The sequence below is a fragment of the Ips typographus genome, linkage group LG4, assembly GCF_016097725.1.
Source record: "Ips typographus isolate SLU linkage group LG4, UJ_Ityp_2.0, whole genome shotgun sequence".
In the NCBI taxonomy this organism is placed as follows: Eukaryota; Metazoa; Arthropoda; class Insecta; order Coleoptera; family Curculionidae; genus Ips; species Ips typographus.
In genome coordinates this window covers 3591910-3607990 of record NC_138425.1, presented here as the reverse complement: position 1 = coordinate 3607990, position 16081 = coordinate 3591910, and the positions used below count along the sequence as shown (strand labels likewise).

Genomic DNA, 16081 nt, shown 5'->3' with positions numbered 1-16081 from the left:
GATGTTATTCATCTAATAAAAGGCTCATTAGAAAACTGTATTTATAATGAACGCAAAAAGTATGATAACCTTCTAGTGACCGAAAATATTAAAATAACTTGTATAGAATGCTTGTTATATCTACTAATTTCAGGAAATACAATCATTTTAACTATAGGAAAGTCGTCTTAAACGTAACCAACCAATTATCTACTACAGAAATACTATGCCAAGCATGAGAAGTACCAATTTTAATCATATTACCTTATCTACTATTAGATAAAGTAACTCGGTTATTTTGACAGTTATCCAGTTGATTTTTGTATCAAGTTGTAGGTCGTGAAATTCTTTTTAAACCACTTAGTATAGTGTTTGTAGTAAAATTGTCAAACAACCGAGTTATTTCGACTTTTTCTTTTTTGACGTTCTGTTACAATCCGTATGGTGACTTTCATGAGCGACTACAAAGAGGTTTATATAAAAATAAAATAAAAAGCTTTAAGTTTAAAGTTCCTAGAACGTGCAAAGCTAATGTGACGTCATCAAAGTGTTGGTCATGTGACAGTTTTACGAGTATTTTTAATTTCTTATGATTAATGGCCAAATTGTGTCACCGTTTGTTTTTTAAATTCTTTTTCGCTTTTTTTTGCCTTTTTTTTTTTTTTCATTTCCAAAACTATTTTGTATTATCAAGTTCCCTTTTGTTTGAAGAATTTGGTGACTTGAGAACTTGATTTAGCAATTTTATAAGCAAAATTCGATTTTTATTAAGACAACCGAAAAACAGAAAAAGCTAATTCAAAAAGTCAACTGAACAAAGATGATAAATAAATGATATAAGATTTGACCAAAAATTTAAAAAAATTGGGTACGGTACTAAAAGAAACAGAATATTGAAAAATTTTGTTCATCCTGTCTAGTAAAGGACCATATGTACCTACATTTGTTAAAAAAGAAGGACATATAGACAAATGAGAAATAAAACAACTAGATGAATAAAAACAGGTAAAGTATAGTTTGTAACGTAATACACAATACAATTTTCTTCTAAGAAGGTATTTTATTGTTTGTATGTATTGTTAACAAAATCTCTTCAAGAGTAATAAACTATATAAGTTTAAATATTTCTCAAGAACAATCATTACTCACCCAGTATTGGCAAAGTTGCAAATGTACCGCATCATGGTCATGGATAGCCGTTTTTCATTCTCCGTATACTGAACGTCCTCGAAATGAAATTTAGCACTTTCGATCGGGACACCGAACACGTATGGCAACTCTTCGCCTGTATAGGTTTTGTTTAGCTGAAAAGAAAGAGCGTGTAAAAATAGCCCTGAGTAGTTTTTGAGTGGGAGTGACAAATAAAACACTAAAACCTCAATTTGTCAACAAACTTGCAAACCAAAGTTACACTTTTCAGTCAAAATATTAAATACAACTGTACTACATATGCGATAATTTATGAAGTTACGGTTAATCAGGGATTCTGGATAGTTTTTCTGGGTGCTAACCACTGACAAGCAGGAAATGAAGTTAAGTGACCCGTATCCGAAAATATCTTCCTGCGATTGTAACGCTCTGTTTATCGACGTAAAAATAAAAGTTTATTTATAATGAGATGTGCACTATGACTAAGAGACCTGCTTTATTGCCGCAAAATATATGCCAATACTTCAGATCAGGAAGCAACCTAAGAATAGTTTAGTCAAACCTCAAAAAAAGTTTCAGTAGTATAGTACAGACAAAAATGGGACAATGACCTTAGTTTGTTATTTAATAAAAACTGGATTTTGACGATACTGGATAAGTTTTACCAAAGTCCAGTATTTTTTCGAATCACTGGAATAAACCAAATTTTTAAATCTTTAATATGAATATACCTGAATTAAACAAACTTTGTCTTAATTTAACCAGCTCACACTGTTCAAATCCAATATAGAAACTCGGTGAAAGTGTCTGTAGCACAAAATCAATATTGGTTGTATTATTTTCATGCTGTGAATAGAAATTTTGTAGGGTGTGATAATATTGGGAATAATTACTCAATAGACTTATTATGTTGCCTACACCAATAGCATTATTTTAAAATACGAAACTCTACAAAATAAATAATAAATTATGTATAGTATAACAATGCAGAAGGTCCTAATTAAGCTAGATACAAATACACTGGATGGATAATTTTGGGAATGATGTTGATTTAGTTTCTTCCTACATATGTGAGCAGATACAAATAAACGACTAGTTAACCATACTCAACTTGACTTAAATTGGTATTAAACGTTGATTGAGCAAATTCAGCACGAAAAGGGTTTTTTGCAAATATAAATTCTGTAATTAAAATGCAGATCTACTTTAAAGTCCAGTTTATTTATCCATCTCACAAACGTTATTTTCCTTAAATTCCGACTTCAAACTCAGAATATACATTGTCACACTATTCGAATCAAAATAGAAGAATTTGTCAGTTTACCAATGTTGCAAGCACACTTTGAACCAAATTAGTCAGAAAGTAGACAAAACTTGGTAGAATTTGTTAGTTTATCAACAATGCGAACACACTTCTAACCAAATAGTTAGAATTTGACCGTTTGGCAACATTGCAAACACTCTTCAAACCAAATTAGTAACATTTCTCAGTGTGACAACATTGCAAAGACACTTTGAAACTTTAAACTAGAGTAGGGCACACGAAACGAAGAGGAAACTTTCCAAAATTTTTTTTTTGTCATTCAATTCCAAATTGAATATTGAATTGAATGACAACATTGACAGTTTAACACGACACCAAATGTCAATTTTGTCAATGTCAAATCCGTCATATAACCACAAACAAAAATTGCTAATTCAAAAGTTTCAGGAGAAACCCAAAAGTTTTCAGATTTGCCCAACTCTACTTTAAACCAAATTAGTACAATTGCAAACACTCTTCGAACCAAATTAGTAAAATTTCACAATTTGGCAACAATGCAAATACACGTTGAACCAAATTAGTAGAATTTGTCAGTTTGGCAACATTGCGATCACACTTCAAACCAAATTATAGTTGAATTTGTCAGTTTGGCCAGATTGCAGACCTACTTCAAACAAATCAGTCGAATTTGTCAGTTTGATCACATTGCAAACCCTCTTCGAACTAAAATAGTAGAATTTGTCAATTTGGCAACACTTCAAATAAATCAACACTCTTTGAACCAAAATTGTAAAATTTGTCAGTTTGATAACATTGCAAACACTCTTCGAACCAAAATAGTAGAGCTTGTCAATTTGGCAACATTGCAAACACTTTTCGACCTAAATTAGTAGACTTTGTTAGTTTGGCAACACAAGTTGCAAATACACGTTTAACCAAAATAGTAGATTTTGTTAGTTTTAAGTTAACAATTTGTTCATATAGATAGTCGACCTTTGACTATGTTGCTTATATATGCAGATGTGATTGTGATGATTATTGGGAGTGATTCTGGCTTCGAATCTCTTCTAAACTGCTAATCTAGAATTACGAGCAGTAGAATTTTCCAGGGAAAGTCAGCAAAGTTCTACTAAATATTGCAATACTAGACTGTATAGGTCTTGACAATACAATAAGGAATATGGAAGACTTCATGGAAGAAAATAGTGTAAGTAAATAAATATGAACAATAAATAGGTATATCTCTCAATCTCATTAAGCTAACTTAACTAATCACAACCAGAAAGCTTAATGTTTTTTTACCTTCTTCACGTTGATCAAACTGTTAACTTCATCGGAATCTCCTGCATTTTAAAAATTGTTTGTAATTTCGATGTTACAATTATTTTAAAATGTCGTGCGATGCATGCAATTTAAGTCTATTCTCAAGACTCTCTAACATCTTCAAATAATTTTCAGCTGTTTTAGAAGGATCTTGTTAATACAGGTCTGTCATCAAAGTTCACTTTTCTTAGTCAGGATTGTTTTTTTAACCAGCTTGGTGAAACGTCATCTTGCAAACCATAGAGAATGATTAATATGTTAGCACCAGATGATTTTTAGCAACTTTGTTTTCCAGGTAAAAATCTAATAAAAAAATTCGCCTATTATCCAGTTTAGGTTCTTCAGTTATCAGAATTATTATCATTATTATAAATATTTAAGTTATGAACAATAAGTCGTTTGCCTGCAGATTTTACATTAGAAATTTCCAGTTACAATGTTTCTACTGTTTTTCAAAGAACTTTCTAAACAACCTAAAACAAAATTTTGGCCTTATCAATACTTTGGCAATATTTGTTACTATTTACGCAATACAGAGTTTATCATGCATAACACGAATAATCAAAACAACTTACTGGATATTCCTTAGAATGTGTTTTGTGGGAAAACACGTAAAAGTACGACTGCAAATTTATAGCGGAATGATAAAGCCCAGTTTGAACGACGGGCGCAACGGTCCTGGCATCCGAAAGTATGTCGAGTAATTCATCTCTGGCTAAGGTGGCTCTGTCTGGCTGCCTCTCCATCCAGGTCTGGTCCCTCTGGAACTAATTTATCCAGATTAATTTAGGCCCTCGGTTTCGGCTCTCTTAATTTACAGTATAAAAAATTAAGGGTACGTTACTGGATAAATCTCTTTTGTGCTTGCCCTGGGGATCAATTTTCAAACTGCCAAATCATCTATTTTACAATGCAATTTAAACTGGATTAAAAAATTTATAATTAGTTGCTATAAAAGGGAATTGCCCCAAAAAAACTCGCAATACTAAGGTTACTTATTTAATTCTTCTGGAAAAAACTATAAATCTTGTTAAGGTCTGACGGCATAAGACGCATAGCGGCATTACTTCAGCTGCTATAGATCTTCTTTCATTAATGCCATATTGCCTTGCCGAATTTGGGGTAATCTGATTGAAGTTTTTGAACTTGACCAGTAAAACAACGCACTTGAGTTTACAACGTAAACTTTAGAGAATTATGGCAAGCAGATATGTTTTCATAGCTCCAGGAAATTCAAAACTTTTACTTCCTTGTGTACAAGGAAGTGTTGCTGTATGTTTTAGGAGAAACTAAGTTTAACGAAGCATCGATTAGATCCGAGAGCGATCTTGAAATTTGTAGTCTTGAACTTACCGAACGTTCGTTGTAGTTGTATTTTGCTTTAGTCGCGGAAAAACAAGCCTCCGGCTTTATTTCGCATCGCGTACGCATGTATCTCATCAATTCCTCGTCACGCTCCTTCTCCAACATTCCATACATTAAGGGCACATCTCCACCTAAGGGCAGGTGCAAGCTCTCCAGTTCTGTTACGCCATACATTAGCTCAAATCTACGGATTATATATTCAGTTAACTAACATAATCATAAAATGATCTGATCTTACTACCAGAGATTCTCTATTCTTTGAAACTATCTAGAAAATATATGATTGTGCTCCAACAGTTTTACTTTACCTTCCGCGTTGAAAAAGGCAAGTATCTACATTTACTATTTTTAGCACACTCTTTTCACTTTCATTATATTTGGAAAAAGCTTAAATATCTAGCAACGAAAAGTTAATAAAAATTGATACAATGCTTCAAAACGCAATTTGAATATTAAATCACTTGTAGAGGACAGCAGAATAAAATAAGAAGTAGTCTGCCAGGGTCGTCCAGGAATAATCTGGTTTGACTTAACATGAGAGCATTTAGAACATAATCGATCCAGCTACTTCATTCACAGAGTTGGGTATAAGTGTCGCTAGATGTTGCACAACTATCTTTTTGTTTGTGATCCAGTTGATATACTGGAACGAAGGTTTTGTTCGTTGGGTATCAAGCGATATAGCCATGCGATGCAATGTGGAGAACGTTAATGACTGGGTTTTGAGCAGAAAACGCGAATGGGATGAGCACATAAGTAGAATGGATGAGGGGAGAAAAATGAGGATAGCTCGGGAAAAATCACCATACGCTTCCACTAGTTTCATTGGGCAATGCCGTCTAACTGCCAATATAGAGTCGCCACATGTTCCCCTTCATACTTTCCCTAGACTTATAATACATTATTGTCGTGTACGAGGTTAAAATCGGCTTTTTAGTTTGTCTCTAAAACATGTTCAAAAGAAACTAATTTGACACTTTTTTCCAGATATACATAACTCATTAACATAACAGTTGCTCAGCATCTTTATCGCTATAAGAAAGTGTTAAAACTGTTAAAAAGGAGAACTGAAAATTACAAGAAGATTTCGAATAAATGGACGTCTTCAATCTCCGTTACGTTGCGCATCAATTTAAACCCCAACGGGGAATCGGTCCTTATGTACGGCACCGTTTCCATGTCGCCAGGGTGAAATTTGTTTTCCGAAACGGGCGAATCAATGTAAAAGTCAAAAAAAATTTACGATTTGTTACCCTCGTGAAAAAACTTTGTTCAACTGCTTAAATAAATAATAGACAAGAATTACGTGGCCACAACAGTAAAATCTTTTTACGACCTGAATTGATAGTTTCCTATTCGTTTTCGTTAGGCCCGAGGTGGCTCCACAGGTCCTTCGGCCGTATTTTACCTGTTGGAGAGTTTTAGGGGGCCTGGGGAAATAAAATTACTGGGATGGAACTAAAGTGATGCTGGAACAGTTTGATTTTGTTTACTGCTCGACTAATGCTCCGCAGTAATTTTGCGGTGAATCCTTTTTCTTTCAGCTTTATTCCTAATACAACCGAAATAGCTATTTATGTAACCAAAAAGTTCAGATTTGTGTAACGAGCGCAGGGATGGTCTGCAATTTGAAGTCATGAAAGCAAGTAACCCAAATTAATTCAAACTGCAAAATAGACCATATCAATAGTATTAATTATTCTTACTTTTTAAAAATATCAGAATACTGCACCATCGACTTTTTAGGATCAGCTGGTGCCATCAAGTTGTCAACTGTGGGACCGAAGGTGGTTATGTAGGGGACTCGTTCAGGCACAGCAGCTTTTAATTCGTCCAACCTAAACATATTTTCTTCTTTAAAACATAAACATTTTCACGATTTATTAGACGGAAATAGGATTTCCGAGTTGTTAAAGTAGGCAACAACAAACTTTCTAACGTAAGCCACGGCCAGTAAAAGAAAAATTTACTGTTTTCCAAGTTTTTAAGTGCTTTAGACTTTGGGGCCTGAACACAAAAAGCATCTTGGTTGATTGAGCTTGAAAAATTAATGACTCTTCGAAATTTCGATCTAAACAATGGGTTTCTAAACTAGCTAGTTGAGTTTCAATTTAATTTTTACAGTATATAACTGGCAGTTGTGTTATTAACAGTCAGTGTCTAGTTTAAAACAATTTAGAATAAATATATCGTTGACCATCTGGGAACTATTACATATTGCTGATATAATCATAATTTTTGTTGGTTGCTTCTAGAACTAAATTGTTCACAAGTATTGCACCTTTGGAACATAGTAGCTTTTAGAAGTTTTCGATATCTCTGAATTTTCTTCGTGTACGCCTCTATTCGCTCTCCTTTTTAATCAGATCAGGAGTGAATCTAGTAATAAACTTTGAGTTGCACTGATTAGAAGAAAGTCTGCTCCGGCGTCCTCAAGACTTTGCCATCATATTGGGAATTATATACTCATTTTCTTTCCAACTGCAGCTGGACTTGCTACCTGGAGAATCTTCTAATAAGCTGTTTAATATTTTGCAGCAATACTAGAGAATAGTATTCTATTATTGCGGGGAACTAATTTTCCTTCATAATTCATCTTCTCTGGATGCAGGTTGGTAATCACTTCCCCAAAGGCTTTCCTGCAATGAATGCCATTTCTCTTTGAATCTGACCTTTATACACTATGTGTACAAATATGTGTAACAAAGCAACAGCAACATAAGTACTACTTAAATAGGAAAATCAATCAGGTTCCACTGAAAAGAAGAGTTAGATAAAAAAACACTTTATCACCCAAACTGTTGACATTGGTTTTGGAAGTGTTTGGGAAACTGGATTGGTCAGAACGCGGCATTAATGTGAATGTTCAATACTAAAGCTACTTAAGTTATGCATATGACAAAATCATAATGGCAAAAGACCCTACAGAACTTGAGAACATAATAAATGAACTAAATGAAGAGTCTTTAGAAATTCGACTGAAGATATCCGTAAAATGAAAGTAATTCTTATGGAGGAAGGCATAATCCAGGTGGGAAATCAGAAATTGAAAAGAATGGATTAATACATATGTCAAAAAATTGTACTTGAAAGGGAAATCAAACAGTGGAGATACAAAGAAGAATACAGCAATCCTGGGCGACGTACTCAAGAAAAAATAATAAATAACGTTAAAGACCAAAAGTAAGGTATAATATGTGAATTTTTTCCGATAATGTGCTACGGATCGGACAATTAAACAATGACATAAAATAATCTGAATAAGCTCAGAGTAACGGAGTGAGCAATGTTGGAACTAACTCTAAACGATCGAACGACAAATGGATGGATTAGACAAACAACCAAAATAGCAGATGTAGTGGAAAAGACCGCAAAGTTGAAATGGTCCTATGCTGAACCTGTGGCAAGAGGTAGTGCTAATAAATGGCATAAAAGAATTTCAACTTGGCCTTGCTTTCAAGAGACCTGGAGGGCGGATATCAAACTAACAGCAGGACTACATTCGATGCGGAATCCGCAGTAAATCTGCAATCAAAGCAGAATAAGATGGAAAAAAGTATTGAAAAAAGCGTATGTCCTTAAGTGGTCTAAAGATCGCTATTAAAGAGAAGATGAAGGTGCAATAATTTGCAAAAGGCAAACTGCAGATTCGTTTCGTGCAACAGAAACTCCTACTCTATAAAGCAATTAAATCAATGTCATGTCCTTATAAGTCCAAAACGCGATACGTAGATACATATTTCCGGATATGCGTTCCTATGCTCAAAGCAATGTAACTCCATTGTTCAGTATAACAACTTTCAGGACAACTGTAATAGTCAACTTACCCTTTTCTTCTGAGGCAACCAGCAAAATTTTCCGTTAACTGACAGTTAAGAGCTTTAGCTACTTGAGTAGAAACATCCCAAGGCTTTTGCACCAAAGCCCAGTCTGCAAGTGCTGTACCACTCATAAGAATGGCCCGATGGAACAGTCCTAAAATATTGTTAGGTTTAGTTTAAAAAGCTTAAAATTTAATTAGGTTTGTCAAAACTTACTCTCATTTGCACTGTGTATCGCAATGGGACTTATAGTAAGTAAACTGGCATAGACAGCGCCTGTTCCATGACCCATCAGAGTAACTTTACGTGGATCTCCTCCAAAAGCTTCAATATTGTCATTAATCCAAAGCAAAGCAGCAACTTGATCGACAAGCCCAAAATTGCTTTGTGGTGTGCTTTCACCGGCATCCACTTTCAGGAAACCTTTTATTAAAAAAAAACTTTAAATAATTTAAGATAATTGTAACACAATACAAAAAAGCACAACATTTTTTGAGTAAGCGTTTCAAACCTACCTAAAATGCCTACCCTGAAATTTAAAGTTACTACGACAACCTTGCCGTAAGACGCCAGGACACTTCCATCGTATGGGTTTCCTGAATTCCATTCAAATGAATCGTCGTGCAAGAATACTATGACAGGATATGATCGAGGGTTTTTGTGCGGATCTGAAAAGAAGTATTTGACCATCAGTTAAGAGGGTTTTAGAAAGGGAAAATGAAACTTTCGTTAGGCACAGCATTAAAGTGCCATTCTATTATATCGAAGGTCCATATTAAGTTTTATATTTTCCGGACATAGTAAAGCCTTAAACTCATTTTGAAAACATTAATGTTACAAAGTAACTTGACTTCGATAATTTTTGTATGTAACATGTCCTTTTCCGGTTTTCTCAAATAATAACTTTTCAAAATGGAGTAAAGAACGGTATTAATGCAGCTCAAGTCAACTTCTCCAGATTATGGTTTTAAATCTAAACCATCGTATTTCGTCATCTCACCAAGCAATCGAAATGGCTTTTTGAATGCTATTCAATTTTATACGACCATAATAAAGTCGTCAAAAGTCGCCACGGTTGAAATGTTTTATGATGGCGTGAGAATAATGACTTTGTATATGTTTGCTCGGAAACTGGATACTATAACTTTAGATTTCCCAAACCGAACAAACTGCACAACAACCGCACATATTCTGACTGTAGAAGAGTGGTAGTAAACATTTTTTAGAGTCTAGACTGTTTTGCTAGACCGACAAAGCACTGTCTGGTTGTGGTAAATTTGATTTGTGTTTATCAAATGTGAACAAAAAGACGAGAATGTCTCTGATTTCTCTTCGTTTTGCCATATTCATTTAACCACATTATCCAATATAATGGCTTTATTCGAATTATAGCTTTAATGCAAAGATAAAGTTCCATTAGAGCTTTTTGCAAACTAAACTCAGTTATCGGTCAATACATCGAAAAAAGTTGAAAACTCTTGAAAACTTTCTATTAGAATTTGCAACGCACGTATATTTTACTTTTAACGTAGTTAACTTGTTACGAATGTATTATAATGCTTAAAACGTTTACAAATGCACTCCTTGACATTTTTCCAATTTCCCAGAGCGCGGCAAAATATCCATTTAGAAACCGGGTATAAGTTTCACATTAAACTCAACTTTCATCTCAAACTTTCTTCATTTAATAGTTTCTGAAGCTCTTATGGTGACCGACATTCCAATACATTGTTACGTGCAAAAGAGAGTTGTACAGTAATTCGTTTTGTTGTCCTGTTTACGTGAATATTTGTGCGGAAGAAATGGCGTTTTGGTTTTTAGTCAATCAAGTCAATTTTTAATTATCAAATGTTGGAATTTAAGTGAAACAACTTGGAGTCTTTCAATTTGTGTGATGAAGTCTCCAAAGGAAAATTTAAGACTTCCAAGTCAGTTTTTCATGATCTTAGACTCTCTGCTGGTTTCCAAGTCAATTTTCAGTGATCAAATGAAGGATTTTAAGTGAAACAACTTGAATGTTTTTAGGTCAAGTCAATATACCTTCTCCAAGTGTTAAATTTGTGTGAAAAATCATGAAAATAATATCCAAAAGCAAATTTCAGACTTATAAGTCAATTGCTCATGATTTCAGACTTTCTAGTGATGTCCAAATCAATTTTTAATGGTCAAATGTTGGATTGCAAATGAAACAACTCGAAATGTTTTCAGGTCAAGTCAATATACCTTCTCAAAGTATTGAATATTGTTTGATAACCATGAAAATAGTCTCTAAAGACAAATTTCAGGCCTTTAAGAAAATTTTTCATGATTTTAGACTTTCTGGTGGTTTTCTAGTTAATTTTGAATGATCCAATGCTGAATTTTAAATGGAACAACTGTAATGTTTGTAGGTCAAGTCTTGAAAATAGTCTAAAAAAAATTTTTTTACTTCTAAGTCAATTTTCAACCTTCAATAAGTGTTGGAATTTAAGTAAAAACATTAAAAAAATGGCTTAAATTTGAAAATTTTAGAAGTCAATTATTCTTACCAACTTATTTTGATAAATATTTTCCTATTTAACTCAGATGGCTTTAAGATTAAAACAAACACTTTATAATTCAAGCATGGTACAGATAAAATTAATATCATATCCAGTCATATATTATCTATCCAGTCTTTATACTCATCAATCGTGACACTATTTTTTTTGTTTCACTCTGTTTATAACAATTGACAAAATACAAGCATTATAATCATGAATAACGAACAAACAACTTTAAATCAGTGCTGATCATAGAATAATTAAAAGAGATACCCAAAATGATAAATGCAAAACAGTTGTAAAAATAAGGTTTAATATAAAATTTTACCCTCCGCATACATATTATACAGACACATTTAAGACGCTTTTGGGTCATGAACTTACATTGGGGTGGCACTTAATTTAAACTTCCAGAAAATACAACCTGAGAAAGAAATCCCACCCTACTTTACGAAAAATATAATTAAAGAAAATATCACTCAAAAAGAAGAATGAAATGGAGGGGAAAGTGCCGTCAAGGCGACGGAAAAATGAAAAATCACCCCCTCGTCAAGATAGGAAGGTTTCCACATTAATTATGCCACTTACATTCCAGATTATATCCCAGTAGTCCACATAAAGTGCTATTTTATTTAGTGCAAAATATGAAACAGAAATTATATTAACAACCGGGTATGTGAGGAAAGTTTTGCTGGAAATGATTATAACACGACCATAAATCAACATAATCCTGAAAGATGTTATTCTACTATATTTTTTTTTGGAAGTGACAATTTTAGGTTCAGCTGCCCTCTGTTGGTATTTCACGTAATTTCTGCAAGTTGATACAAACTCTCCATTGCCAAAATCGAATTTTCCATCAAATGCCAAGTTTGTCCGCCAGGTGGTGCTACAATATCCAACAAGGAATGAATCAATGTGTTGGTGTTTTACTATTTGAACCAAAATTGCAGTGAGGGGTTAAAACCACCACCAATAATTTATTATTAGTTCAGAAAAAGCTTTTCCTGGAAACAGTTAATTGGGCACATAAATTTGGATTAATCACTATTTAAAATAGTATTCTTGCTAAAAATTTCATTTTGATCTCTTCCTTTGGTCTACCAACTAGGTTAATCCGAATTACTTTAACACGATTAGAAACTGTACGGCGAGTTTGGAAGTTGGAGAAGAGCAATGTTATAAATAACAGTCTCTGTATCCAACTGTAAGAAAACTTTTCGCATATAACACGCATTAAATCTGTTAGATGGGATATCCGACATTGTTGCCAGGAAAATAACTAAATAATTCTGGGATCCCGCCTAACAGCTGGGACTAAAACCGGGATTAGCTATTAATAATATATGTTTTGTGGCCGCCGAGCTGACGTTGACCCCGATATGTTTAGATTTGCTTTTCCAGCTTGCAAAATTATGAAATTACTTGAAGTATTAAAGGCACGGTCGTCTAAATCTTGTCGGCTAATTAATTGCAAACTTTGGATATTTCATCTGTCAAACAAACAGATGGCGCTGGCTATGGCCAGATTAAGTTATTTATAAGTTTGTACGTCTAATTCTCTAACGCTGCTGCTGAAGAAACTTTCTCCACGAAAAGGTTAAAGAAAGACGTTGAATCATATAAATTCTTTGACAACATTATTCAAGGAAGAAGGTTTCTGAATTACCTCTTTTCTTATCTTTAACTCTCCTATGTTTGTTATACTACAGTGTACAGTTCAGTTATTGATTGATTTTAAAAGTCCTAATGACATAAAATTCCAAACAAGAGTAGGTCTACAACTTGAGAAGAAATTGACACCCCAGAACAACTAAACACAGAATATGTGTGACATGAAATTAAGAATATACCGTGGTAAACGTCTAGGAACAGAACATTAAGTTTAAGGAAAACCAAAAGAGAAAGGACTAGGCAGAAGAAATTCTGAAACCCATGTCGGACGGGAGAAGGTACAAGGAAGAACCGCTGAAGTACAAGGAGAGAAACAGGACTGTGAGGAGGAAGTGTAAGGAAGCAAGAGAGCAGTATCTGTCCGAAAAACTGCGTTACTGCAGCAAAAATATAACTCCTTTAACGTGCACAAGAAGATAAAAGAGATGAAAGGACGGGGAGGAAAAATCAGGTAGGAATCCTCAAGGACGCCAATAATGAAATCATAACTAGAATCGAAACAAATTAAAAAAATGGAAGAACTATGTAGAGGAACTGTTCGATGATGACCGGCCGGAGTTTCCCACGTAGGTGAATGAGTTTTCAACGCAATAAAAATTCAGAAAAAGTACATGCAGAGGTGCTCAAAATTATCGCAAACCAAGAAGGCCTAGAGCTTATAACTGATCCATTCAACACCACCTACAATCCAGGAAAAATCCACCAAAGATTTAGGGACATCAATAAGGCTTGTCTGATTGACAATCGTCAAACATTTGATTGCTTCAGACATCAGAAGATGCTAGAGACATTAGCAGCCACAAGAGAATCATTAAGAAATATCACTTTCTCATCTTTGCCATGAACAACTAAATTGTTATTTTAAATTTGAATATAGAGACTAATCTATGGGCTTTCTAATATGTTTCAACAATAATGTCGTCACCATCATCTTCAGCTACTCTCCGTCCATCTCCGGCCATAAACCTCTCCAATTGGTCATCATTTCCTTCTGTCGGTCGTCTGACTCATTCATTGGGTAGCCATCAGTTTCTGGATGTTATCTTTCCACCTCGTTCTCGATCATCTTGGGTTCCTTTTAGTTGTTCTGGACCTCCACTCAGCTGTTTTTCTGCTCTAGATACCATCAATTATCCTCATCAAATGGCCAGCCTATTTCCCCGTTCTGCGACGTCCATCACTTTTGTCGTTGGTCGATCCATTCATTTGTCTTTGGGTCTTGCAGTCGTATTCCTAGCATTTTTCTCTCCATTTTTCTTTGAGCAATCCATAAACACTTCATGGTCTGCTCATTAAGAACATAAGAACTCCATATTTTTGTGGCTTACGTTAAAGTCGGTAGGTCACATTGGTCAAAGACCTGTGTTTTAATGTGAAAATTTAGAATTGAAGACATCACCAAGTTTTTCATATGCAGTCTTCTTCTAAATATTTCCGCTCTCTGACTCTCCTTATCAAAGGATATTCTTTGCCCGAGGCACACGTATTCGTCTACGACTAATTTTACTGTGGTTTCCACGGTCAATATCTGCAATATTATTGGAATTTGACATTTGTACTTTTGTTGCGTTAATTTTTTTCAGACACTGTTTAACTCCTCTAGCATAGTGTTTAAATCATAATCATCTAGCTAAACTTTTAATATACTTCAGACTGTCTGTAACTTGTCTACTCTGCAGCTGAGACTAGAGTTGCTTGAGTGCATACAACTGTGGCAAAATGTTTTTTTTTTGTATTAGGAACAGTGAATTTTACTTTCCAGATCCGACGTTTCTTTAAACGTGACAAGGTTTCAGGACAAATAATGTGTTCAGACATTGCTATGTCGGTTGTAGCCGTCTCGAGTTTTCGTGTAAGAAAAGCCCTAAAAGCACGCGAACTCTCAAAGTACAAAAAATTAAAACTTTCCTCTTAGACGAAGAGCAATTGGCCTTCCAGCTGAAAACTTCGGAACTCATCGACTCCTCCAATATCAAACTTTCTTGCTAATTGACTTGGGGTAATTCCTAGATTAGGTGAAGGAACGGACATCACGGTCTGTTTTCCGAGTAATCGAATATAATTTAACTTCCGCCAGTGAATCTGACATTCCAATAATTTAAAACTTTCGTCGACTAATGGCCCCGCCGCAACTACTGCTGGAGCTGTAGAGATAATTTACTTTGATGATGGCGTTGCCAACGCAGACGAAACTTTTTTTACAGATTCTGGATAGCGCAAGTAAAAATTTGGTGCCTCCTGATAAAATTAAATTTTTAAAAAAGCTCCAAGCTGTGTTGCCGTTTTCATTCGATTAATTAATCACGGCCGGTGTTCTTTTGTTGTGCGAAAGAACAATCGAAAAGATAATCCTAGCCGAGGAAAAGCACAAAAGAATTTCGTTAAAAATAAATCACTACCTCGCTATATAAAGGCTTTTTAACTAAAAATATCGTAGGAAAGAAGCCCGAAGGTTGGATGAACGATGACGAATATTTCTTTCGGTTATGATTTACCAAAGACTCTTGCCTCGTTAGGACGTCGATGTTTAGAAATCCGAGACCGAATAAACGAGATTTCTTTTCCCATTTCTTTTATTTCGATTTGTTCACGGCCGTCAGGTAACGGTAATAGAAAATATTCGTATAGTCCTGCAAGAAGCTAAGACGAAAGGAAATAATAACGGTGGTACAATGTCGGAATCCTATTTCACACTCTACTGAACATTCTAACATATGAATGGACGATAAATTACGAAACATACATAAAAGTGTCCAATCGGATCCAGTAAAATATGAGGGCCCATACACTGGGGATTTACAACCGGATATGGGCCACATGGAAGTGCTAGAAACATGGCGGAGTTGAAAAGTTTTTGACTTTCTCACACAGTAAAGGTTTCAGAGAAATTTGTTACTTCAGCGATACTAGATTCGCTTTTCTTTGTTTTTACATTCCGGGAAGTTTAAAGTGCTGGCCACGTTCCTCACAGTTGCAATTTCAGC

At 34.6% G+C, this 16081-nt stretch overlaps 1 protein-coding gene across 2 annotated transcripts in view; it reads right to left on the bottom strand.

Annotated features, from left to right (window-relative positions):
- Nucleotides 1-16081, bottom strand: part of LOC145727829 (neuroligin-4, X-linked-like) — a 39200-nt gene that overhangs the window by 2723 nt on the left and 20396 nt on the right. The window contains exons 4-10 of one of the 2 annotated variants that reach the window (XM_081977663.1): nucleotides 9417-9569; nucleotides 9118-9324; nucleotides 8908-9055; nucleotides 6787-6918; nucleotides 5069-5264; nucleotides 4291-4482; nucleotides 1129-1283 (exon numbers count right to left, since the gene is read on the bottom strand). In XM_081977663.1, coding sequence (XP_081833789.1) covers nucleotides 1129-1283; nucleotides 4291-4482; nucleotides 5069-5264; nucleotides 6787-6918; nucleotides 8908-9055; nucleotides 9118-9324; nucleotides 9417-9569 — 1183 coding nt within the window. The remainder of the gene's footprint in view (nucleotides 1-1128; nucleotides 1284-4290; nucleotides 4483-5068; nucleotides 5265-6786; nucleotides 6919-8907; nucleotides 9056-9117; nucleotides 9325-9416; nucleotides 9570-16081) is intronic. The other variant, XM_081977664.1, reaches the window with a different exon arrangement.